This window comes from Diadema antillarum, unplaced genomic scaffold (assembly GCF_040938485.1).
Source record: "Diadema antillarum isolate AM-2024a unplaced genomic scaffold, OU_Dant_1.0 seq00000735_RagTag, whole genome shotgun sequence".
Taxonomy (NCBI): domain Eukaryota; kingdom Metazoa; phylum Echinodermata; class Echinoidea; order Diadematoida; family Diadematidae; genus Diadema; species Diadema antillarum.
The window spans coordinates 27,111-52,186 of NW_027271635.1; the positions used below are offsets into that span (position 1 = coordinate 27,111).

Genomic DNA, 25,076 nt, shown 5'->3' on the forward strand with positions numbered 1-25,076 from the left:
TATAAATAGAAATTTAATTCATGTATGAAATTATGTTGAAGAAAATAAATCGAACAAACAAATAAACAAACGAACAAAGACAAATCCATCTACTCTAAGTCAATATTCAACTATAAACTTAAAAGAGGATTATTTATCTTCAGATGGGAAATGAAATGGGAGAACAGTAAATACCAATTTCTGAAATGATCATACGACTGTACATAAATAGCGCTGAGTAATAAATGCATCATTACAGATGAGCTGTGTCAGAAAATACCTTAATGCGTCTAACGAAATGTATTTACAATAATCAAGGCCTCTCGTGAATGCTGTCATTTACAATACAGATTCTTCTATTACTGTCGTCGCACATCTAAACAGCAGATTGACCACAAAAAAAAAGAAAACCCTCTTACACTCCATGGGCACTGTCTATATTTCGACATCCTCTTATGGGAGCACTGATAACGAATATCTGAATATTGCACTGTTGTTAAAATATCTGCATACTGCATTGTTATAAAACGGGAGACCTATAAAGTACCATCGCATTCCTATAAACAATGAATGACTTTCATTATTTTGTCAGCAGACCACAATTCTTGCCAAACAGTACAACGGCTAATTACATTAGCACATATGTTTCTTTACATCATATTTATTGTCTAGACAGGGAATGACTGAGTAGTTGGCCGACTTCTGCCTGGGTTAAGCTCACTTTAATACATAGCACTGTCTTATCCCTAATGCAGAAGAGCTCTCTCTTTTCTCCCGGTATAGGCCATTTCGGACCACTTGATGACACTGTCGGGTGCTGGTCAGGATATCTTGACACAAACACAAAATGTCATCCTCGGTAAGCTGAGGCAGTCGTCACATCAGTGTCTTAGGAAGATGCAGGAGGAGTAAGAGCCTCTGACGTCACTGGTTTAAAGGCAGATGATTCTCCTGCTGTCTTCAGTAGAGATTTACAGCCCTCGGTCTGTATGGGTTTGAACGACTCGGGCCGGGAGAGGGCGCCGTACAGCGGATAGTAGGAGGGATGGTGTTCCAGGAAGCCTGCTGCTACGGCGGCAGCCGCTGCAGAGGCCGTCGTCATGGAAACGTGTTGGTATGGTAACTGGTGTTGAGATGCCATCCCCGACTGGGTTGGCAGCTTCTTATGACGTCGCCACTTAGCACGTCGGTTGGAAAACCAGACCTGGAAAATAATGCACACATGGATGTTGTACAAATGTGTGTCTTTCTAATATACAAATTAACCTGTACAGTATGTTACAAAAGAATGGCCCGATAATGCATTTAAAAAAATGCATAATGCATTGGACGAACTACAATGACGGTGCTCGGTGAACAGGCAAAACGAAACCAATAACTGTGCAATATCTTTTTCTTTTTTTTTCGTCACCCGAATGCAATTTTAATTGCCGACTTGTCAGTTAGGCTGTCGACTCGTCAGTTAGGCTGTAAAGTATACATAGATTATTTTTTTCTTTTTTTTTAACATTTCGAAAATTTTCTGGAAAAATAATCTATTCTTGAACAACTCCATGAGGACGGTTTACTGTTTCGAAAGTGTGAATACACTGCAAGTGATAATTCTTGGAAAATAGTGTATCAAACTATCACAACTACTTTCTGAGTGTGATGAATGTTTCGTGGAAGAAACCTCTCCTATCCGTTGAAAGATTTACGGTGAAGATTATACCAAAAATTTACACTTATGTAGGTTTGAAATATTAGAATGGCATGTGCTTACAAATTTTTGAATGTTTTACTTTTGTGATATTGAAAGTAAAACATGAGATGCATTATCATGGCCTCAACGTTTTGTCAAACTTCGACAAACCCAAATGCTAAATAATTGAGGTCTTGCCAGCGCTTGCGGGAGACATTATTTTTACATGATTTTTGCCTAAATTGGATGGTAAATTTTAAATGAATGGACGTAATTTTTATGTCTTTTTTGTATTTTTGATATCACGTACTTTGAGTATTGTTCCGTTAGTTTTGGTTGTCTGTACACCATGGGAACGTTGCATAAAAGTTACAATTATGGTAACTTTGCCATCCAAATGTAACTTCCATGGAACTCTTGATGTTGACTGGCTGTTGAGTATCGTTGTCATGGTAGTTACCATTGGCAAAGTTATCATATTGTAACTTTTATGCAACGGGCCCCAGGTCTTGATACTCGTTTCAAGTGGCACAATAGTAATACGGAATAGTTAGCACGGTCACTGGTAGAAAATAGAGTAGATAATAGCTTAAAGTCACCAGCAGAGTTAAAAGAAGAAGAAAAGAGCCCCAAACAGGCTCTCACCTGTACCCTGGCTTCCGAGAGACTCGTCTTAGCAGCCAGCTCCTCCCTCGTCGAGACGCAAGGGTAGTGGGTGTTTGCAAACTCGCGCTCCAGCACGGCCAGTTGCGTCTGCGTGAACGTCGTCCGGCTGCGACGGAGTTTCTTGCGCTCGGCGGCGGCGGCGCACGCAGCAGCCCTCGTCATCTGTGAGCAAATATAAGAATTTTGTGGAGATATTTAAATCACTGAGCAAATTTAAACAAGCCAACGAAGACAACAAACGCACTCGCAAACATCGTGACAAAGTTGTCAGATCAACTTGAAGACAGAATAAACTGACCAGAAAGAATGTAATTCATTAGCGGAAAAATGAGCAAAGAAAATGGGATTTCATCGGGATTGTAAGATGATTATAGGGGTTGACTATCTTTGTTTATAAAATATACTTTAATCAAATGAGTGTACTTTAATGAGCAGATTGTGATTGTGATGGATTTTGGTTCTGATTTAAGAAGAGATGCCAAAACAAAGCCTCGAAGTCAACTCATACCTCTTTAGCCGCGGCCGCAGCAGCGGCGGCACCCTGACAGTCAAGGAGGCTCATGTTGACGAAGTCGTCCATTGAAAACGACGTTGGAGACGTGGACGATATTGATGACGATGTCGAAGGGAGGATTTCACGGGTGGAGGAATCCTCATGAGTTTGGACATCGATGACGTCATTCCTTAAATCATCGTTTCCTTGAGGAGTAGTCACTGTGCAAAAGTTGAAATTGATTATCAGTCGAATAAACGTCATTACAAATTCATCGACATCATTTGAATAAGAAAAGACAAGGCGAGAAAGAAAGTCATGTCAGCTATGTATGACAAACGAGCAAAGACGATTTAAATTGATACACTCCAGTGTGATTAGAACAACAATATATCTACAGCGCTCACCCGAATATCTCCTCTCCCAAAGCAAACAAACAAATAAGCAAACAAATTCCCCTCTCATCAGGACGACAGAAAATCTCTGCGTTATATATCGACAAATCTTTACAAAGAACAAACTGCAAAAACATTTTGTAACAATACGAATACCAGTGAAATGTCCTTTTTGTCACGCCAATCCTGGGTCGATTCGCTGATTATTATCGACATTTTCCAAAACATGTCAAATGTCATCTACGTGTTACATCAATAACGTTTTCTTTTTCTTACAATTCATTGTTGTATTGCTCATACGTTGTATTGCTCATACGTTTTGCTGTACATTATGTAAAGGCAATGAAGAAAATTTCATGAACAACTTTTGTTTATGTATGCATATATTCATGTACATGCATGTACGATGATAATACAGAAACCAAAAATCAAATCAAATCAAATCAAATCAAACAATAGAATGTCAGTATGGTGTCAACTGCATGTCACAAGAGTAACCCCGCTGATACTTTGTTGTAAAATTCCCACCTCACTGGCAAGACTGGTATAGGTGTCAAATCCAGTTGGAGTATGTCAGACTGTACTGGTAGCATAATTCTGAAACTTACCTGTCCCAACCGAAGGTGCCAGTGAGTCATTACAGGGAGGTGTCGGTGTGTTGCAGCAGCCTGGCCCCAATGATGGCTCGTGGCAAGACTGGTTCGTCACCGTAGAGGGCGCACCCTTAAAATTGTCCAGGCGCAGCGCCTGTGTTACCGTTATGGCAGGGACGAGCTGATTGTCATATTTTAGATTTGAAGAAGGGACATTAAAACTCGAATTCATGAACTTGCTTTTTTATATGTATTGAACCTTATATAACCCCCCCCCCAGAAAATACTTGTCTTTTAAAATGCAATGGTCACTCATGCCATTAGCATGTCTATGGATATTTTAAATATTAATATATTTCATAGATATTTATGTTTCTTTTTTCGTACATTAATTTTTGCTTTAGCTGGCTGTTCTTTAGTCTTTTGAAGGCACTATGCTTCAAAACCAAAAAAAGGACAGTTTTAGGATATTCTGTTTGTACGTTACGGTAACGTAAATATTTATGTTTCGCGTAAGTGATCGAAAATGTAAAGTTTTGAGCTTTTTTTTCGCTGTCTAACTTACTTATACCCGTCAAAAAATACAATAGCTCATTGAAAAAAGACATCACAACGTTGCTGTTTGGAAAATTTTGTCACATTCACACCACAGCTGTTTTGTGTATAGATTTTAGCAACATTGAAAAAAGACATCACGACGTTGCTGTTTGGAAAATTTTGTCACATTCACACCACAGCTGTTTTGTATATAGATTTTAGCAACAACAAAATTGCAGCATTATTTTCTGGCTTTCTACATTTACTTCATAGAGAGATGTAACGAAAACGTCTGTGGTTGAGACGCGATGCAGAAGTTAACCATCATCAAGATTACTTTCAATGCCTACTTAACTTTTTAGACGATTTGAAAAGAGGATAGGGTACATGCAGGTAATATGAGACTGCAGGTAATATGGCACGCGTGACTTAAAAACCCTTATTACTCCACCTGAACCACTTCCTAAATGCATATAACGCCATCTATAGTTTGATATCATCACTGTGCTTAGTTCTTTATGATTTTCCTGCTCGCTGACTGAAAGTTTGGTGAGAATATCACCAAATACTGAAAAGATATGTAAAAATTACAGTATTTTTTAGCCTTGATATAAGATTTGACATTTCACCAATTACACTGGTGTAAGTAAAGTTATTGTGTGTGAAATCAATTCTTTGCATTTTACGTAAGCTCATTGATTGGTTTAACCAAAGAAAGTGTGTTTTGGTCTATGTACTGTACTAAATATGTGTTATATGGCTTCAAAGGGGACCAACAAGACCCAACAAGCTGCAGGTAATATGAGACGTCAATATGGCGGACAGGTTTTATTGACATCTCTGATTTCAAGTGACTTGCCTAATTAGATAGAAGCCAACATCAAAATACTTCATTTTCTTCTCTGACAGTTTTTTTATATTCAAAGTACACAAAGTACAACACACAGCTATATGAACATGTATGTAAATTGATATTTGTGTACTTTAGATAGGGTGCTTCCAAATTGATGCCACAATTAATTTCGTGTGCTATAATCTTCAGTTTAAGTGTTATTTTATGTGTTCGATACTGTACACGATTACTTCAAACATTTGAATTCACAATTTTCATAGTTTTAACCATAAAAGACTGGGGTCTCAACGTTTTGTGTGATATTTCCGCGGTTTTTATTATTTTTTATCAATTTTCTTTTTGCAACTGAGCTAGGCCAGGCCTAGCTCAGTTGCAAAAAAAAAAAAGAATAATAAAATATAATAAAATGCCCATCAGGATTATCTTTTTTTCCTTGAACTTTTGTGCAACATTTGATACCTATTTTGTAAAAATAAAAGTAAAAGACCTTTACGTAATAATCTCATGTCGGTAATGAAATCTCATGTCGGCGTCAAATTTGAGAATTTCTGAGATTTGTGTACAAACACACGGAAAATTGCGTTTCATGCTTAAAATCAATTTTTGGCTTAAAATTGTGTTATTTGTCTCAGTTTTAGATAATATTCATATGATATCTATTAAAATTAAATAGTCATACAACAACAATAGAAAAAACTCATGAATTTAAGACATAAGATTGTCATTTTAACATTGACACAATGTCTACCATGCACAGTCTCATATTACCTGCACATGCAGGTAATATGAGCCTTCTGCGATGATGTCATAATTTACATATTAACTGTCAACAAAAATATTTGATTGGTGCAAATGCTATATAAAAGGAAGGATGAATAGTTGCTAATTCCCAAAAACAAAGTTTGATGGGTGTCTCTGTATGCATCTTCATGCCATTTATGCAAATGAGCTTAATAGTCTCATATTACCTGCATGTACCCTATGACATTTAAAACATATTACACACCGCCACATTACTGAGGAAACCATAGTAACTGAAAAGAGAGAGAGAAAAAAAAATCACGGTGTCGAGAACAAATACCACAAATAAAGGAAAGGGGGTCTTACGTGCGATCGAGAGGAGCCCGACCAGAGCTCCGGGTAGGCGCGTAAGTACGCCTGCTCAGTCACACGTGCGTATTCTGCGGCAGCGCGTTCCGCAGCTCGATTGCGCAATATGCGGTTTATCGAACTGACGCTGGGGACGGTTGACGTTGTACAAACGCCTGCATATGATCATGAAGAGAATGAATGAATTAATCATAAATGTTGTTGTCGCAACAGGACGTCACCGCGAAATATGCATATTAAAGGATTTTCAAGACTACTGTTATGTGTGGACGATATGGCTGAAAACAACAAATATCTAAGGATTCACTGGGAAGCATCACATATCCTGAATGTTGCTGATAAAATTCACAAATTCATAGTTTCCTGTATAATAAAAAGTGTTCTATAAAAGAATACATTGTAAGTAAAAATGAAGGTAATTATCTGAATATGCGAAAGGCCCAAATAAGATAGTGATAATCGACATAAATTAGAAGACAACAACTAATGACTTCCTAATAATTTCAATTTTTCAGTTCATGATACCAATATGAGAATATCGCACATACTATTACAAGTCAACTGTCATTCGAATGACTATGGTTGCATTATTTTGCAAGACGTCTACAAAGATGATAGCCACATTTCTAATCGGACTTTTGCTGTTCTAGTGTGAAAGCGTCCAATTGTTAATTGCGACAAAATCAGGGATAAACAGTTTTTATTTTGTCAAAACTTGGACTCATGAATGATGTCATCACTGATAATAACTATGAGTCAAAAATTACTATTATGTAATGACATCAGAACAAATATGTCGAAAAAAAGCTATTATGAGAAAGATTGTGTGATACTTCACATCAATTATAATTCAATTCCATTTGTTTATATCCATTTCAAACCAATTCAAAGACAACGTTAAACATCCAGTGTTACAAGATAAAACATACACATAATCGCATATAAAAACAGAACAACAACAGCATCAAGGTTACAATACTTACAGAATATAACAGGCAAAAGTGTAATGGAAAGTGGTGTACGCATAAAAAGTCAATAAGGCATGTAGGTGCGCGTACACCGTTGTCAAAATTATCTTAAATTGGAATTTATTTTACTTTCAGATATCATAAATCAGTTTTATATAGAAGATACACTAAATATACACATACAATAAACCAAAATATACAAGCAGAAAAGAAGACTAAACCTGTTTGACGAAGAGTTTGCTTTAATTTCGGACTAGGACATTTCCATAGATTAACTTTATTGCAGCTTCTTGCATTATAAGTGTGTATATTTGATTTTAATACCACAATTGGCTCTGAACTTACCATCCGCCACAAGTTTGTCTCTGATCTCCCAAGCAAAGATTGTTGGATTGTCCCTCTTCAGGCTTTCAATCTTGGCCACCACTGCCGGGGTCGCTACTTTGGGCTTGCTGCCTCCAATGGCACTGCTGCGGGTCGGCGGAGGATCGTAGAATCGTCCAGCTGGTGATAAGAAGAGAACCGCGGGAAGAAATCAGATCACAGTGAAGCAAAGTTTGAGGCCGAGAACTGACGCCTAAACAAATTCTCTACACGTTTGCAGCATGCTGCACCCCTTTCGCATGTTTCCCAACTCGGAAACTGTGGTGACTGGATTATCTTTGATTATTAATTTATCCTGGGGGTCATTATCCTAGTCACATGTACGACGGGATGCCAGGGACCTGATTCGAACTCACTGACAATTTTCTTAAATTAAGTTCAATTCAATTCAAATTTTATTTCATTTTTCGAAAAGGACATAGATATTTCACTTTCCTTGGTATAAGAAAATAAGGTGTCATAAGTAACATAACGTAAACTGAGAAAAGTGTAAAACGATTGTAGAAGTTTGTAGTAATAATACGTTGTCATGAAGGTGTGACTTTACGCACGGAAGAAGAAATCTATTCTCATGATAAAGCAATGGGGTATAAAAGAAGATGATCCATTTTAAACCCGAAGGAACTCTCCTTTTTTTATATTAAATATTCACATTATAATTTACTTTATCATTAATACTATATTGTGCATTATTAGATGAATAATATGGTGCAGTGAGCGGATAAGCTCCCAATGAGTGCCTATACGTCCTTAATTGGACTAGATTTTTTACACTCCCACTCTATGGCTCTCTGGACCCAGGTGAATGAATAGGTACCTGGCAAAGAGGTAATAATGGCACAGCCCTCTGGTAGAGCAGTTGCGACACTTTCACAAGTTATTCCCTGGATTATGAAGACCTATTTATGTTTATTATAATACATTTTCATTATTATTGTCATTATTATCATTATTATCATTATCATTATCATTATCATCATGATTACAACTATTGTTAGTATGATTGTTAGTTATCATTATCAGTATCATTATCATCATAATCATAATTTTTGTTATTGCTTTAGAATTCAATGAAATATGTGCTCATTTATCGCCTTTCTTTCTTGAACGTTTTCTGAACGTTCATGAAACGTTCGAAGATCGTTATTTGGACGATTTGTCAAAACGTTTTCAGAACGTCTTTTTGTGGAAGGTTTTCGACTTATTTAAAAAGTTTCAAATGGACGCTATGAAAACGTTTTTAAACGTTGAAAAAAACAATAAAAAAGCTATCGGAATTTTTAAGGACCTGCAGAAAACCTTTTGGACGTTAGAGACGTTAGTAAAACCTTTCAAGAATATTCAAAACATTCTGTGGACGTCCAGAAAACCTTTAAAACCGTCTAGACCGTTTAAAAACGTTTTAAGAACGTCTAAAAAGTCTTTTGATTCGTTCCAGAACGTTTAGAGAACGTTTCATATCCGTGTAGAACGTCCAGAGAACCTTTTAAGAACGTCTTATGTTTATTTTTTATTGGGTATTAAAAAAAAAATAGGGCCCTATAGTTATGAGATTATACAAGCACAACTTGGGATTAATGTATCCTAATCCCATATAATCCTATCCTTATCTGTTCCTAATGTCCTACCACCTATACCTGATACTACATCCTATTCCCTATTGATGAATCTGTATCAAGTTCTTTAATATACCAGCAAAATGTTGTAATGTATGAAGACATGGTTACTAAAATCAGATCACACACAAATCTTATATTTTCTTATTTGAATATTCATAAGTAGCATGAATATTCGTGATAAAGAAGCCAATGATGAACACGTAGCGGACCAAATGAAAACGTTTTTTTTTAATAGTTCATTAAAAACGAAGTCGATGTAGCAGACCTAATAAAAACGTTTTGTGGACGTTTATACAGGACGAAGACGTAGCAGACATAATAAAAACGTCTTGTAACGTCCATGGACGTTTTTAAAACGTTTCCAAAAAAAAATTGTGCTTTGTCGTAAGTGCTAAGTCCCAACTTTGACGTTTTATGCAAGTTTTATAAACGTCCATTTTGCGAAGACGAATCGAACCTAAACCCCCCCCCCCCAAAAAAAAAAAAAGTTTTGGAAACATTCTGAAAACGATATGTGTTTGCTGGGAAACCCCTGACCATTTTGGATATCTGATGAAAGTAGGGACACCGACAGCGAGTTATCACAAGACGGCACTTTTTAAAAGACTCATCATCCAATCTATAACGTACGTGTTTTCCATAGAGGTGGTGTAATGCAAATAAAGAATTTCACATGACATGAGATACACTAAATATACGTCAGTAACACGGACAGTTCGTATAGCAATGAATCATCGTGACGGCTATATTGTTTTGAAAAATGCACTTTAAAAATTGCTAAACGACTATTAAAAACAGATCGATTAAAACGCTTCGCTTGCCGAGTTCTGAAAAAAAAAAATAATTCGAGGGAGTAGATTTTCAAAGATATTTTATAGGTGATAGCAGTCTATGTTTTGCTCAATAGAGCCAGTTAGATAAATTCTAATAAAATTAATTTCCACAAGCAAATGCAAAATGAGGAAAAAGGAAATTTAATCGATAAAATCTATATAGGAAAATCGCACATACCGAATTCAGCTTCTAAAATCAAAGTTGATTTTGATATCTTAAACATCTGATCATGATGTATGCAGCTGACAAGGCTGTTAGCTGCGATAATGTTCAGACACAAATAGCTTACCAAGAAGCTTGCTTGCATATGCATGGGGTAAGAAAAGCTCTCTGGAAAAGTCACACGCACGTGCAGAACACGGTACCATGCTGACCATCCGACGCCGAAGATCCCCGGGAGAGAAGTTACCGGGGCCCGCTGGCACAAAGGTATCGTACGGTGGTAAGTTCCCTATTAAAGCAAAAGACCGTAACTACATGTATCATTATCAGTGGCGGATCCAAGGGGTGGGGGCGCACCCCTCTTAATGTTTTTGTTAAAACAAAAGAAATAAAAAGAAAAATAGGGGCTCTGGTGTTCCCCCGTTAATTTTGTAAAGGCGTTCCCTTTACGTAATTTCTGGATCCGCCCTTGATTTTCCATTACTTTCAATACAGCCGTATCCTTGACTAGGCCTAAGTATTTTCACTTTACTCTGTAGTGACCTAGTGAAAGCTAATGACATGCCTTGACCAAATGACAGCAAGTGATAAAATGACAGGTCATGTGATAATTATGTGCATGATCTGAACAAACTTAGAGCCACTCCCTTCTATTTGAGGACTTTTCGACAAACGATTTATCTTTGCTTGTGTCATAAATATGACACGTGACAAATTTCAATTTGAACAAATATGACATCATTTAACAGAGACGATCTTAGAGATGGTCATTGACATGATTTCAGATTAAGAGTCACTAGTTTTTTTAACCTTCATGAGTAGCAAATGTTTTCCAATCCCACCAAAATATTGTACTATAATTCAATCAGAATGATCACCGTTTATTTATCCATTTCATTGCCAGGCTTACAGTCACTATAATCTTCCTATTCTGTTGCTTGACTAGTGTATAATTTTAATTATGCTTTAATGTGCGGATTGTATCTCTCATTGGTTTTGGAAAAAAAAAAAGGTGGAAATAAAATTGCAGCATTTTATTTGTGATATCTTTAATGGAGAAAACCAGACATTAATTCAAGTTCAATCTAAATTTGAATCTGAAATGTGTGAAAAAAGTATCCATATGATACTTTCAAATAAGTATAACGCAACACATAGAAAATCGAAAATAGAGCAGAAAAAAATAATATAAATTTCTTGCTGCTGTATCTGTGTATGGTCACTTTTAAGCACTACATTATATACGAAGAGCATTGCACAAAGGAGAATACAAGTATTGATAAGGAATATAGGACGTAAAGATTCATTCAGTCCAATCATGTTGAGTGAAAGAAAATCAAAACGCCCACAAATAATTATATTGATCTCAACAAAATGACCACATACGAGTATATTATAATTATTGATTTAAAAGATAAAACGTTTCGGTTGAGATTGGGTTTCAGGTTTCCAGCATTGGTTTTATGATGATTTTTCGAACTATTAGAAACCTCTCATGAAATATAAAAAAACATACTATAATCCTAAGAGGAATTCAAAGGTTATAATATGATGATAATTGGGTTTGAAGTGGCTGAGATATCCAAAACAAAGCAATCCTAAGGAAAGGCATGACATACCTTGCAATTGCTTTGTTTATTAATACTTTGTTTTTGGATATCTTAGCCATTTCAACACCGATTTTCATAAAATAAACTTTTAATTCCTCCTAGAATTGTATGCACTTTAACATTTCAGAACGTGGTTTCCTAAGTGCTAAATCCTCACCTCAACTCTATACTATACTATCACTTTATAGGAGAAAATGTTTGCTTTCTTACCTTGTAAAGCCATCTTCAACATGTAGCTCCTGGCGACTTCACCGATATTGGTTTGTAAATACAGCGTGCATTCGACTCGACAGCAATTCTGTTACTGACGCGAGGCATGCACAACTTACGACATTTATACCTAGATTTATTTTCCTCGAAAGGGTTCAACAAAAGAAAGGTAAATAACGCATCATGTAAGCACAATGCTTTAACTGATTGTGGCGAAATTAATAAAAATCCAGATAGCAATACAGGAGGCAGCTAGGGCGCGCCCAGATTTGCGGGGAAAGTTTATCCCTGTCGGACTTGCACGTGCCTGATTCGCTCGCTGCTTCTGTGACGTCACAACTATGAATTCGATAACGAGCAATTGGATGAGAGAGAGGTAACAGAGATAAGTGTGTGATGAAAACAGTCAGCAAGAGAGAGAGAGAGAATAAAGAATGAAAGGTACCGTATCAAAATGAGCAAAGAACCAATAGGAAAGCAAGCTCGTCTACGATGCGCGGGTGTGCTTGTGTGAACGTGTGGTGTATACGAATACGTCTGTGCAAAGAATAATGCACGAAAGTAAGACGCACCGAGAGAGGGTGAGGTAGAGAGAGAGAGAATATGACTGAGGGAGGGATTTGTGAGGATGTGGAAAATGTAAAGAGGTATGAAATAAAAAAAAAATGAAGGCGAAAGATAGCAAACCAAAAGTAAGCGGACTCTGGTACAATTTCCTTTAAAGCAGTGAATAGGTGAATTGAATATAACGTGAAGTTACGCCAAAATCATTCAGAATAGAATATAACAGAGAGAAAATATAGAGAGTTTTACAGTAGTCAATTCTACAATGGGTCTGCATTATGCGATAAAAATGTCAACACATCAGCTGTGTTACATGATTGACATATGTTCTATGCAGTCGTTAGAATAGTAATGACCAAGATGAAATTGTTATTATTGTTATTATAAACACGTGATCAAACGAATCATATCCGACGTAAAATGTCAACAAAGACTGAGCGAATTGTCATTTCATTTCAAAACATTTCACAACAGCTTATTCAATAATATTGTGGAATAAAAGAATAATTGTTCAACCTTAACATGGAAAAGGAAGGAGAACGGTTAAAAGTGCCCTTCTTACAGATGATTTCGTCTAAATGACTGTTTAGAAATAATGAGTCAATATTTGAACACTCCATGCAAACTATCCGCAGGCTGAAGAGATGCCGGGAAAAACTACACGTGTCAATCACACGTCAGACTTGAAGTAAATCTTTCATTTTATTGAGTCATTGCATGGTCGGTTTCGTTTGTAGCGAATGCCGAGAAACGGCGGCATCTTTGAAGATTATTTGGCATGCGAAAACGATGTTTCATTCCCACATGGTTTTTTTTTTCTTTTTTCTTTTTTTGTTGTACAGTGGCACGAGTAAGTGTATTGAGAGTAGCTACTGCGGGCGTTCAGAAAGTTACCACACATCTGTCAAGTTGTGTCACCTACTCAAGAAAGTGCATTCATTGTGTAGAAAGAGTATTTTGATATCTTTCGATAACTCACCCAAAAAAAAAAATGAAAATCTCCTTTGGGGTTCTAGTCGTAATCCACTTTTGTTCTTAAATCATCTCATTTTATTTAATTTATTTCCAAATTCTCGTTACAAAGCAAAAAGGTAAGGTAAAAAAAAATATTAACATTATATAAGTTAACAGTATATATATATGTTCAAAATATACAACATATTTAGAGAGAAAAAAAGAGGCTTAACAAGGAAATTCTAAGAAAGAAACTTTATCAGCCAGCAGAGGGCACTGGCTTTTCTACGGATGGACTCCCACTGATCGATAATTGATTATAGATTTCAAGTAGATAATATTAATTGGAAACAGTAATCAAAGTTATCATTTTTGAATACAGATTCAATTTGAATTTCATTTCCCGATGTCACAAAAATCATTCAAATACTACAAAAACCAAACTCAACGCATTACAAAATACTTGAACATACATTTTAATGTGTGAAATTAAGCAAGTGAACACAATGGTAAATAAGCTTTATTCTTATTGAAGAAAACCACTTATATAATAATAATGATAATGTTATACTTCCATGTTATACAATCCATGAAACGATGCTCATGACACTTTTAGGCTTTAAAGTTCAAAAAAGGAAGAAGAAGAAAAAGAAAGAAAGAAAAGGAATCTATATTTATCTTTATCTCCGTCTTTATCATTAATGTCCCTTGCCGTTTATTGGAATTTCAATAACTACAGTCTGATATGAAAAAAATCTTACAAATTGTGATGCATTAACGTTGTTGGTATCTTCGTTGATCACGTAGAACCCCTACCAATATGATGTTTGCTCATTCCGATTTCTCTTGCAAACTATCAAAATCTCATAATCTAAAACAAGCTTCAGTAAAAAGGTATAAGGTTATATTGAGTCGGATTAAGATCTTTATAAAGCAAGAAAGAGGATATTGGATGTATACAAATCTTCTTGTAAGCATATGTAGACGACCAAAATAATCTTGAAAACATGCGAAAGTGAAACATGTTAAGTGAAAGGGGAAAAGAATAATTTAGAACCTCATAAAACTGCAAAAATAAGTTGTGTTCATTCTTTTTTGAGGAAGCATTGTCAACTCTTGAAGAAGAAAAACAAATATGTTGAGTCTTATACATAATCCTAATTTTGTGTATTATATATATGTAATAATGAAAGTGATAAAAAAAAAACTAAAATGGCATCAAAACGCTTTATCCTGGCGAGGAAATTGCATGTTCCAGAAACAAGACACCAAACAGGAGTTTTGTATATAAATAGATAGATAAATTCATATTATTCTTCTGTCTGACTACGCAATTAGTTGCGTGAACAAAATTATTTGCCTTTACGTCGATGAAGAACTGAATCCCTCAATAGTCCAGATAGTAATTGTTTTCGTTCTTTCAGCTAATTGCTGTTTTCAATTATGTTGCAGGTAATGTTTTTGTCCTACTCCTTGTTAATGCAGCTACACTGTGCTCTGAAAATATCTTAATCAGGATTTTGTTACATTGCGCATCGATTATTGTATCATTAAGAACTTTCAGTGTGATGTGATTGACTCCAGTTGAAACAAACAAATAAACAAACAAACAAGTCTTTTTTTTTTGGAGGGGAGGGATGGGTTGGACGGGGTGACCCTATGTGAGACGTTTTGAAAAATATTACATTGTACTGTTTACTCAATGAATCTTTTTTTTTTTTTTGCGGGGGGGGGGGGTAGAAAGCGAAGTAAAATGGTCATGTATGTTGATGACAGTTATTATTTATCCAGTCGATGTAGATTTGAGACGAATTATGAATCGAAGAACTGGAATTTAACTTACGTTTTTGGCAACGTTTCGCTGATTAATCACAATCGGCTTCATCTGCCATCCTTCCAGAAGAAGGCTGGTCGTTATATACGTGAAGCTGTGTAGGAACGTCACGCAAGGGTGCACTACCCGTGCGTGACAGACGACTTGGAATCTCACGGACTGCCCGGTCCCACGTATGTGACAAGTTGAACCGTAAGCCCCCCTTCTTGTTCAGTTTAGGTTCCTCCACTCGTTCCCAAATGGCCTCTTTAACACCGCGCTTGAACCAATTGGCTTCCCTGTCTAGAATGACCACGTCTTTTGTGTTAAATGAGTGGCCTTTCTCTTTTAGGTCGTCTGTCACGCACGGGTAGTGCACCCTTGCGTGACGTTCCTACACAGCTTCACGTATATAACGACCAGTCTTCTTCTGGAAGGATGCCAGATGAAGCTGATTGTGATTAATCAGCGAAACATTGCCAAAAACGTAAGTTAAATTCCAGTTCTTCGATTCATAATTCGTCTCAAATAAAATGGTCATGGCCAGTTAAAGATTGCTGTTATGAAAAAGAGCAACTGATGAGTTGTTTACTTCATTTTTTTTTTCGGATGGAATTTTGCAGAATGTTTTCTTTATCATTCAATAGATACGTTCAACCATAACGTCATCGGAGAATTTCATAGTTACCATATCCGGCGATAGCCGTTAATACTTAAAGCTATGAAAATGAGAAGCGGCTATTACGACGTGCAAGAGGTTGGTATCCGCAATTAATTGATAGTTCATAGAAATAAAAGTGAATATGATTGTCGAGTCCAGGGTGAGGGAATGGGGAAGGGCATTTCCGAACAGAACGGTGTATGCATACACTGCAGACAAAGACGTACATCTATACGCAACAAAGTAAACACCAATTAAGTTGTGTCGTTTAAGAAACAATACATTCCGTATTTTGACGCATCCAGCGTAAGCTATTTTGACAGGTTAAAGTTTCCTTTCTCCTTAATAACTGACATTGAATAGGATCTCTGTTGTTGAGATTGGTTGTATTCACGTCCTACACTGAATAGCGACAAGAGCGCCGTATATTGGCCGCTTGTTAATCACGTTCTAATGAGTGATGAGCCCTCATCTTGGGCCTGTCTGAAGCCTTCCCCAGCTAGCTTTTAATTAAACATCGGACACACATGGCTCAAGGGGAAAAGCCAATCATGGGATGGGAAATATCAAGTAAAGTAAAAGCTCTTTTAAGAATAACAAATGAACTACCGACGTACAGATAGTCGCTTGATGTGGATTCTTTTGATTGTGCCAATAACTCACTCCTCTTGCAAGTCGTATCTTAAGAAAAGCAAGTGATTTACAAGGGTTATACATACGTAACAACCGCATCATATCATTAGATATATGTATTCGATAACTTCTACAAAGTAAATGTAGAAATCATCATACGATTCTAAATTTTATGAAATAGAAATCATGTGTGATGAGTAGGGTCGGCCTCCTACTTTTATGTTCTTGTAAGAGTGTCAGGTTTATAGTCAATCCTTGAAATGTTGGACATTTACCTATATTGCTTGTGAAGCGGGAGATCTTAAGTTTGATTGCGATGAGAATTGATAAGGCGTGAATATTTTGTATGGAAGTTTGTATAGAGCTACGAAAAGGACGTTTGTCATATAGGTTAGCTGTTCGACCGAGTTTCAACATTTTCTCAGTGTTCAAAGCAAATGGAAGAGTGAAAGATATCATTGACATAAAATGAAACAAATTGAAACAAATCGATTCTGATAAAGGGTGGGTTCCATGACAAAGCTTTAAATAGTAGTGCCATGTTTTGGGTATTTCAAACCCAATTTTCATCAAGCAAACCTTGGATTCCTCTTAGAATGTCATGGTCTTTCATATTTCAAAATAGGTTTCTTATATTTCACCACAAACGGTTGAAAACCTGAAGCTCCATCTTAACCAAAACTATATCATCCCTTTAGACGAAAGGATATTCCGAGGGGGTTGTCCATTTATGATCAGACCGGGGCTGATGGGTTTCGATTACCCCAGGACCACAGTAATTACCCCCCCCCCCCCCAAAAAAAAGGGATTAAAAAAAAGACCAATTTAGGAAAGTATTCTATACGTTTCTGCACACGTGACTTTAACAGTCTAAGTTCAGTGCTTCTTGAAAATATCATTATATTTCTGTGGCTGGAATTCGTCTCCATGGTTTGGATCAAAGTTACAATGAAACGTAAAGAAGATCTATCTTCATTGTTAAACTAATAGAGGTTGTGACGTGCGTAGTTGGCATCCACGCATAATATGACAGAGACTATGCTTATGGCATTCATCTGTATGGAGTTCATAGTAAAAGCGATGCATTCACTGTGAAACAACAATGAACAGATAAACAAACAAACGTTCGAATTGCTCGAGCAAATGTAATTTCCACAGTCCAACGGCAACAACAGACCTAGTTAACAGTTTGAAACACAAAGCAAAAACTTTCATATAAAACAAGGTCATATAAGATCAATCTTTGAGGGGACGTGATTTCGTAATATCGTTAAATTGATTATTTAACGCTGCCAAATATCAACTAAAGCCTTGAAGTAACGAAAGTTACCATGGGGACCATAGTGTTTGTATTCGTTTTGTTTAAGTATAGGCCTATATTCTATGAAGTGGCCACAAAATAATGAAATTTATGATTTTATATCTGTCTGCGGGTCCCTGCCGGCTACCTTATTTTTTTTTTCTTACCTAGATACCGACAAGGTCAAATAAAACACCCGTTATGTAGCCTCAAACCCTCGTCTCGTTCTTGGTCTCCTCTTGGACCAACACTCAAACACTTCCTTTCTCATCAAAACGTCACAAGTGTCTAATTCCCAACTACTGCAGATCTCTGATTTGTCTCGCGCGCTGAAACGAGCGTTGTTAAACAAGCTGCCTTCCTCCTGGACTTCGAATTAATATTCGTTGAATCATTTAGCCTGAAATGATGCCTTTCAAAATCAAATATTTGAACTCTCAGCGCAGCTCTTGTCGTGTTTGCACTGCGGCCGTCGTTGGCCGTGGCCTTGTTTACACTCAGCAGAGAAAGATCTAGCGTATTAGGTGTCGTTTGCAAGAAAAGTCGTAATGAATCGCTATTATTTCAAACTAATTTGTCGATTGTCACGAATTATTATCCACATCCAGTCCCATGGCGGCGATGCAGGTGGGGAATTCGGGTGATTCATCAGACAGGAAAGCGTATGTTAGTAGAGAAAAGCAAATTCCGTCTTGAATATGATCGTATTAAGAAGTTGTTTTTGAAACGACAGCATATCGCCTGATTTCATTTGGAATTCTGGACGGGGTCTTGGCGGCCACGCGCCTTGCGTGTGCCTGAGAATGGTGTGCGCAACACGTCGTATGTTGCCAGCGCACGAATCTCATAGCACAGAACGTAACTGGTTCTTCGACATATTTTCAAGATAAAAAGAAAAAGGAAAACTCTGGAACATTTTTCATGCTCATGGTTTTTTTTTACGTGATTTCCATCATTTTCATGTGCTTCGCGTTGACTGTTATGACTTTACATTACATATATGTTTTGGTTTTTTTTTAAGTAGATGTAATATGGTTAATCAACAAGTTGGTAGCACGTGACATTTGTTTGCGTTACAGCATATGCAGTCGTACATAACGAACAATGATCATTACATACAGGAAACAATGCTCCAAATGCACTTCACTAAGGCATGAATTAACAGTGCATGTTCTGACATAAAATACGCACTGAATTGGTAAGTATAGTAGTATCCATGACAAAAGAAATTAGGGCATACATACCCAAGCATGATTCGAACCTACAACCTCCTGATCTCCGGACAGGCGTCTCATCCACCAGACCACCGAGACTTTGCCCGGCACTAGTGCTAGTTCTAATTCATATGCTCGCAGGGGTACTTCGTACAGTGTAGTGTTCAAACTGACGAAATTCTTGCTGAAAACACTGGTCGATTCAGCGCTTATTTACGTCGATGTAAAGGGCACTTGCATCACTTGCATGATCTCTTGTGTACAACTAAACTGTGTACAATGAGAATGAAAAGATATTTGCCCTCATCCAATGTTAGTTTGTTTGGTGTGAGTAGGCCTATATATTTTAGTGTCGTATATTAATTTTGTGAGTATTAACTCTAACACTACTCGTATAATCAGATGTAGACATTAATGTATAGCTTATATATAGGAATAATGATGTCAAAGCTACGCACCGATTTCTCCTTTTATATATATATATATATATATATATATATATATATATATATATATATATAGTGTTATGGATACATGTGCATTGTATTATCATTTCTGGGCACTTTATCGTTCCGCGGAGGAATATGTAAATAAAAGAGTTCGACAAGATGACCGAGATCGACCAAACACCTTGTTTGAGAGTCTGGGTATTTTTGGTGGTTATGATATGATGGTTCGTTAGGCCAAAGTTAAAGGGGAAGGCTAGTAACTGATCAGTGGGAATCAGTGGAAATGCTGGGAGATGATTGTTCCAATCCTTATGGGATTCATTCAAGAGTTCATTGTATATCTATTGTTGTGTGAAAATGATTTGCTTCAGAATGGTCTCATATTCAAGAAATGTGCAGATTTAATGCTCCGTCACTGACCAGGGACGCTAACCTGGAAGCATTAAACTGCACATTACTTGAATATGAGACCATTCTGAAGCAAATCATTTTCACACAACAATAGATATACAATGAACTCTTGAATGAATCCCATAAGGATTGGAACAATCATCTCCCAGCATTTCCACTGATTCCCACTGATCAGTTACTAGCCTTCCCCTTTAACCTCCCGTAACAGTCACTCTCCAAAAGAAGACATTATGAAGGCTGTTTTAAGTTCCGGTAGCCATTAACAGTTGTAAAGAATGTGAGTTGTTGGTAAAATAACTTCAAACAGGTAGTGTTGCTGTTTGGATAGAAAATTTTATGTATCGAGTAATGTAAGTACCGTTCAGGTATTTGAAGTTTCATACTTGTACATGCACAGGTATTGGTTAAATTTGTTGTGGCATACACCTTAAGTTTATTGGATGTTGCCTTTTGGATTTGATTAGCATGTATACTGTATTAGGTACAGAAATTATACAGTTACACATGTACGTGTACATAGCTTTTGCTCATTGTTATAGCACAATCATTGCCTTGGTAAAGGTGTCCAGTATTTCACAGTTGATTCAACACACCAGCAGGAATGTATTTAAGCGAACTGTGTTATACAGGGATGTATACAGGTATACACACAAGTTATCATCGAGGATATTTCATTCAAGTTCATTTGATGCTTTGTTAGGTAGGTCATACTCTTGGTGTTTTGTATGTTGACAGGCAAGTTTTCAGAAACATAATAAGGGTATATGACATTTGTTGATATCTTGACATTTCAATAGATGCTGACACAACGTCTACAGGTATATGCAAGTCACATATCATGGAATATGATGTTTTGGTTTTAGGTTGTAATATGATTACAACAGTTGGATTATATGCAGTTGCTTGTGGAAGAGATGACGTGTTTTATAATCGTTGTACACAGGTTAATCAGTTGATAATGACAGTGTAAAAAATTGACTTATGTTACATGTGTGTTCTAACGAGGAAACCACATGATTTTGGTACAAGTGTATTGTTTGTACTGTATGCATGACATGATTGCATAAAAGGTGTTGAGAAAGTTAACATTGCAGTATTCAGTGTTGCACAACTACATGCAATTCCAGTATGCTGTAACTCACAAGCAGCAGTAACTCACGAGAGTGTAAGATTGGAACATGTTGAATGGTACTCAAGTCGTACATGTTTTATCACAGGTTGTGATGATGATAGCCATAGCATACTTTGTTTATGTGTTCTTATAATGATGCAACCATGGTAAACTCATGGAGTTATAAGAGTGAATTGGAAGAGGAATGTACAATGCTGTTCCAAAATATTGTGCCAACGTACATAGAGTCCATTTGTGTTAAAACGTTATATGCACTCTTTTAGGGGGGGGGGGGGAAGTGTTATGGATACATGTGCATTGTATTATCATCTCTGGGCACTTTATCGTTCCGCGGAGGAATATGTAAATAAAAGAGTTCGACAAGATGACCGAGATCGACCAAACACCTTGTTTGAGAGTCTGGGTATTTTTGGTGGTTATGATGGTTCGTTAGGCCAAAGTTAACCTCCCGTAACAATATATATATATATATATATATATATATATATATATATAATATTTATGATATACACACACATATACATAATTATTTATTAATTGTGATAACTATTAATCCCGGCTGGCGTCCTCCGACGTCCCTTTTCATCATATCTCACAATATATTGCGCTCCCAGGATAAAAGAAAAATCGAATGTTACATTTATCAGCATTATACTTCATTTACACTACAAGGCGTTTGCACTATATAATATAATATTATATAATATTATACATGTATTACATTATATTACATTATATCATATTATAGTATATTGAATTATATCAAATTATATTATATCATATTACATTACATTGTATTATATTATATTATATTATATTATATTATATTATATTATATTATATTATATTACATTACATTATACCATCATAGTATACACAACTATACCGACAGCAGGAGGCTTAAGTTCTAGAAGCCCAAAAGCTCCATGAGGGGTTATGCAACACAGCAATATCCTCTGGTGTCTTTCAGTTGTCACTATAGTATAAGAATAGTTTTATCGCAAAAGGAGCTAAATCCATAATTAATGATAATAATTAGACAAATTTGTATAGTGCAGCTACTATGTAAATAATACTGTGCTGTGATGTAACAGAGTTCCTGACATTGTTACTGATTAATAGACACACACAAAAATAAGTAACAAATTAATCAAAGGCTTCTGAAAAAAAGGTAAGTCTTCAACAAAGATTTGAAAACAGCAAGTGATGGGGCCTTCCTCATTTCTCAGGTAATTTATTCCAAAGTTTTGGAGCAGCACAACTGAAGGCATAATCCCCCAAAGTTACTCTTGTTTTTAAGTGAGGTTGCTTTAGAAGCAACTTATCCTGTGTACTTTGTAAATTATGGATGTATGGATTATTCTAATCCATTATTGTTAAGTTGAGATATTTGTGATTTAAGCGGCTAAAAATAAAGGAAATAATAAGAAAACACAGGATATTCTCAATCGTTACTTCTAGAATATTCCTTGTTATGTTACAAATGAAGTATTACTGCAAAGGTTTAATTTTGCTCTCTCTAATGATGGATTTACTTTGAAATGTTTCAAAATGGAGCTTAGCCCATTTTGCATTAAAACTATTTTAGGTTCTGGTTCATCGCCATAAAATCCTTATACAAGTCATCAAGACCTAGTTACAGATTTTTGCAGTAGCTATACACAGCCATGACATGCTTGCAGATGCAATTGCCACCGATGTGCAATCTTTAAAAACCATCATTTACAGCCAGTTGAAAGAAAATAAACTAAAAGTATCCTGTATCTTTGATTCTTTAGAATATACCGGTTCATATAACTGACATCATTAGAAATCAGCTGTGCTATTATTCCAGTTCTGTAATATTCAAAACTTTTTTGAGAATTAGTTTAATTACATTGCTTGAAATACTACACCGTAATTAATTTTGATTTACATCACGTTTCTGTTTATCATCATTATTGTGTTTGTGCACATAACATACCAAAGTTATTGCCTACAAAAGATACAGTTTCTAAATATGTAAACATGTAGTTCCTATGTACTCTATACGTTATACAAGGGACGAAAAAAATCATGTTAGCTTTAGCCAATGTGTGTATATATACATAATATGTATATATATGCTAAAAAAATTTGACGGATTATATTCCACCGCATGGCTTTATGGTGAACGCATGAATGACTAAGCATTACTTTATCAATTTCAAGAACTGAGTGCCTATCAGCTACCCTGTGGAAATAAAATCGAAATAAATAAATGAATAAATACATAGATAAATAGATAGATAAATAGATGAATAAATAAATAAATAATAAATAAATAAATAAATGAATAGATAGATAAATGAATAAATAGATAAATGAATGAATGAATAAATAAATAAATAAATAAACAATGAACTTCAAATTTCTATTGGTTTTGATATCCTGTAATTTGAGGTCACTTCTATACAAGATTTATTTGGCTTTTGTTTCTTTAACATCTATAACGAAGTAGGTATGCATCAAAGGATATTGCATGAAAATTACCCGATTAATGGCATCCGAGCTTTTACCTATGGGTTTCCCTCCATGATCACTTCATGACTTTTTTCTTCTCTTTCTCTCACTACAGGGAGTTTGGGCTTCAAACCTGTCCGTGGGAAAACAGCTGATGAAATTAAACTTTCATTTGATTAAGCCTACAATTCAAATATTTTCATCATCTCCCTCCACTAGTATTGCCCATCTTCTAGGAAAACATGACGTCACAATGCATTGCTATTCTATCATTGTTCGCTAAGACGAGGGACAATACCACCACACGTGACCCAGGGACGGGGACTGCGCTTCCCGCCATTAACAACTGGAGTGCCTCAACAAAACAATGCGTTCGGCTCGATGTCCATTTACCCGCGTTGTTTTCGTAGACAGCGCGATAGGTGTTTAAACTCTAGGAGTCAACCAGAATTCTCCCATCCGGGAACGTGAGAATCCGCCTTGTGTGATCGTCGTGATGACCCGCACAAGTCAGCCATCTTATGTTATGAAAACACGACTTGCTATCGTCCAGATTCCACCTTCCCAGGCATTGCAAAGGCGCAGTACAGAGAGAGATAAACAGACGGTGAAGTTTCAGTAAACAAGACAAGCAAAAAATCTACGAAGACAGATAAAAGTATACTCATAGAACAATTTAATAGAGAGATGAAGCGAGACATAGACGGACAGACTGACTGACTGACAGATAAATCAACAATCAGAGCAGACTTGTATCGAAAGTGAGAACTGAAATTAAACAAGTTGATGAATCTCAGCCAGATCATGTAATTCTTATTTTTGATTGAAATATCTCGTTCTCACAACTTTTCCAAGCCAGTTAGGTTGACTCGTGACAGAGTCGTTGAAGCGCGGGAAATGATCGATCGTAGGCCGCTGCTGCAGAGAAATATGAGATCTCTTTTCTTGTTTCATGAAAAATAGTGGTAAGTTGTTGTTGTTGTTTGTTTGTTTTTTTTTTTTTGCGGTTGTAAACACGAAATGAATTTCAAGACCAAGCAATCGCTTGCAGTCTGTGTGGGAAAGGACAGAATCATCTTGAAGTGTCGACGGGTTACATTATTTCCAGCGATCCGTCTTTGAAAATCGTAGATGTCCTTTCTCTATCGTGTCTTGTGAAAACATATACAAGCTAATAAAAAAGAATTGATGGAAATGCACGTGTATGCATCATATTTACTCTTTTGTCTCTTCATGATGTCTCAGAATCATTTTATGTTCTCTACATATCAGTCTGAACTTGACTAGATGCAACTTTACGAACTTCTGTTTATCTAATCTCTTCGTCCACCATAATCGGATGTTACAAGTGAAACAAATACAGTATGTAT

The 25,076-nt window shown here is 36.2% G+C and overlaps 1 protein-coding gene across 1 annotated transcript in view; it reads right to left on the reverse strand.

Moving 5' to 3' along the window:
• Positions 1 to 758: 758 nt before the first annotated feature.
• LOC139738304 (paired box protein Pax-6-like) overlaps positions 759 to 25,076 on the reverse strand; it is a 30,087-nt gene continuing 5,769 nt past the window's right edge. Inside the window, exons 2-8 of the mRNA XM_071648943.1 lie at positions 10,402 to 10,585; positions 7,621 to 7,779; positions 6,305 to 6,462; positions 3,823 to 3,988; positions 2,835 to 3,040; positions 2,312 to 2,488; positions 759 to 1,183 (exon numbers count right to left, since the gene is read on the reverse strand). Of these exons, the coding sequence (XP_071505044.1) occupies positions 869 to 1,183; positions 2,312 to 2,488; positions 2,835 to 3,040; positions 3,823 to 3,988; positions 6,305 to 6,462; positions 7,621 to 7,779; positions 10,402 to 10,585 (1,365 nt within the window). The 3' untranslated portion in view covers positions 759 to 868. The remainder of the gene's footprint in view (positions 1,184 to 2,311; positions 2,489 to 2,834; positions 3,041 to 3,822; positions 3,989 to 6,304; positions 6,463 to 7,620; positions 7,780 to 10,401; positions 10,586 to 25,076) is intronic.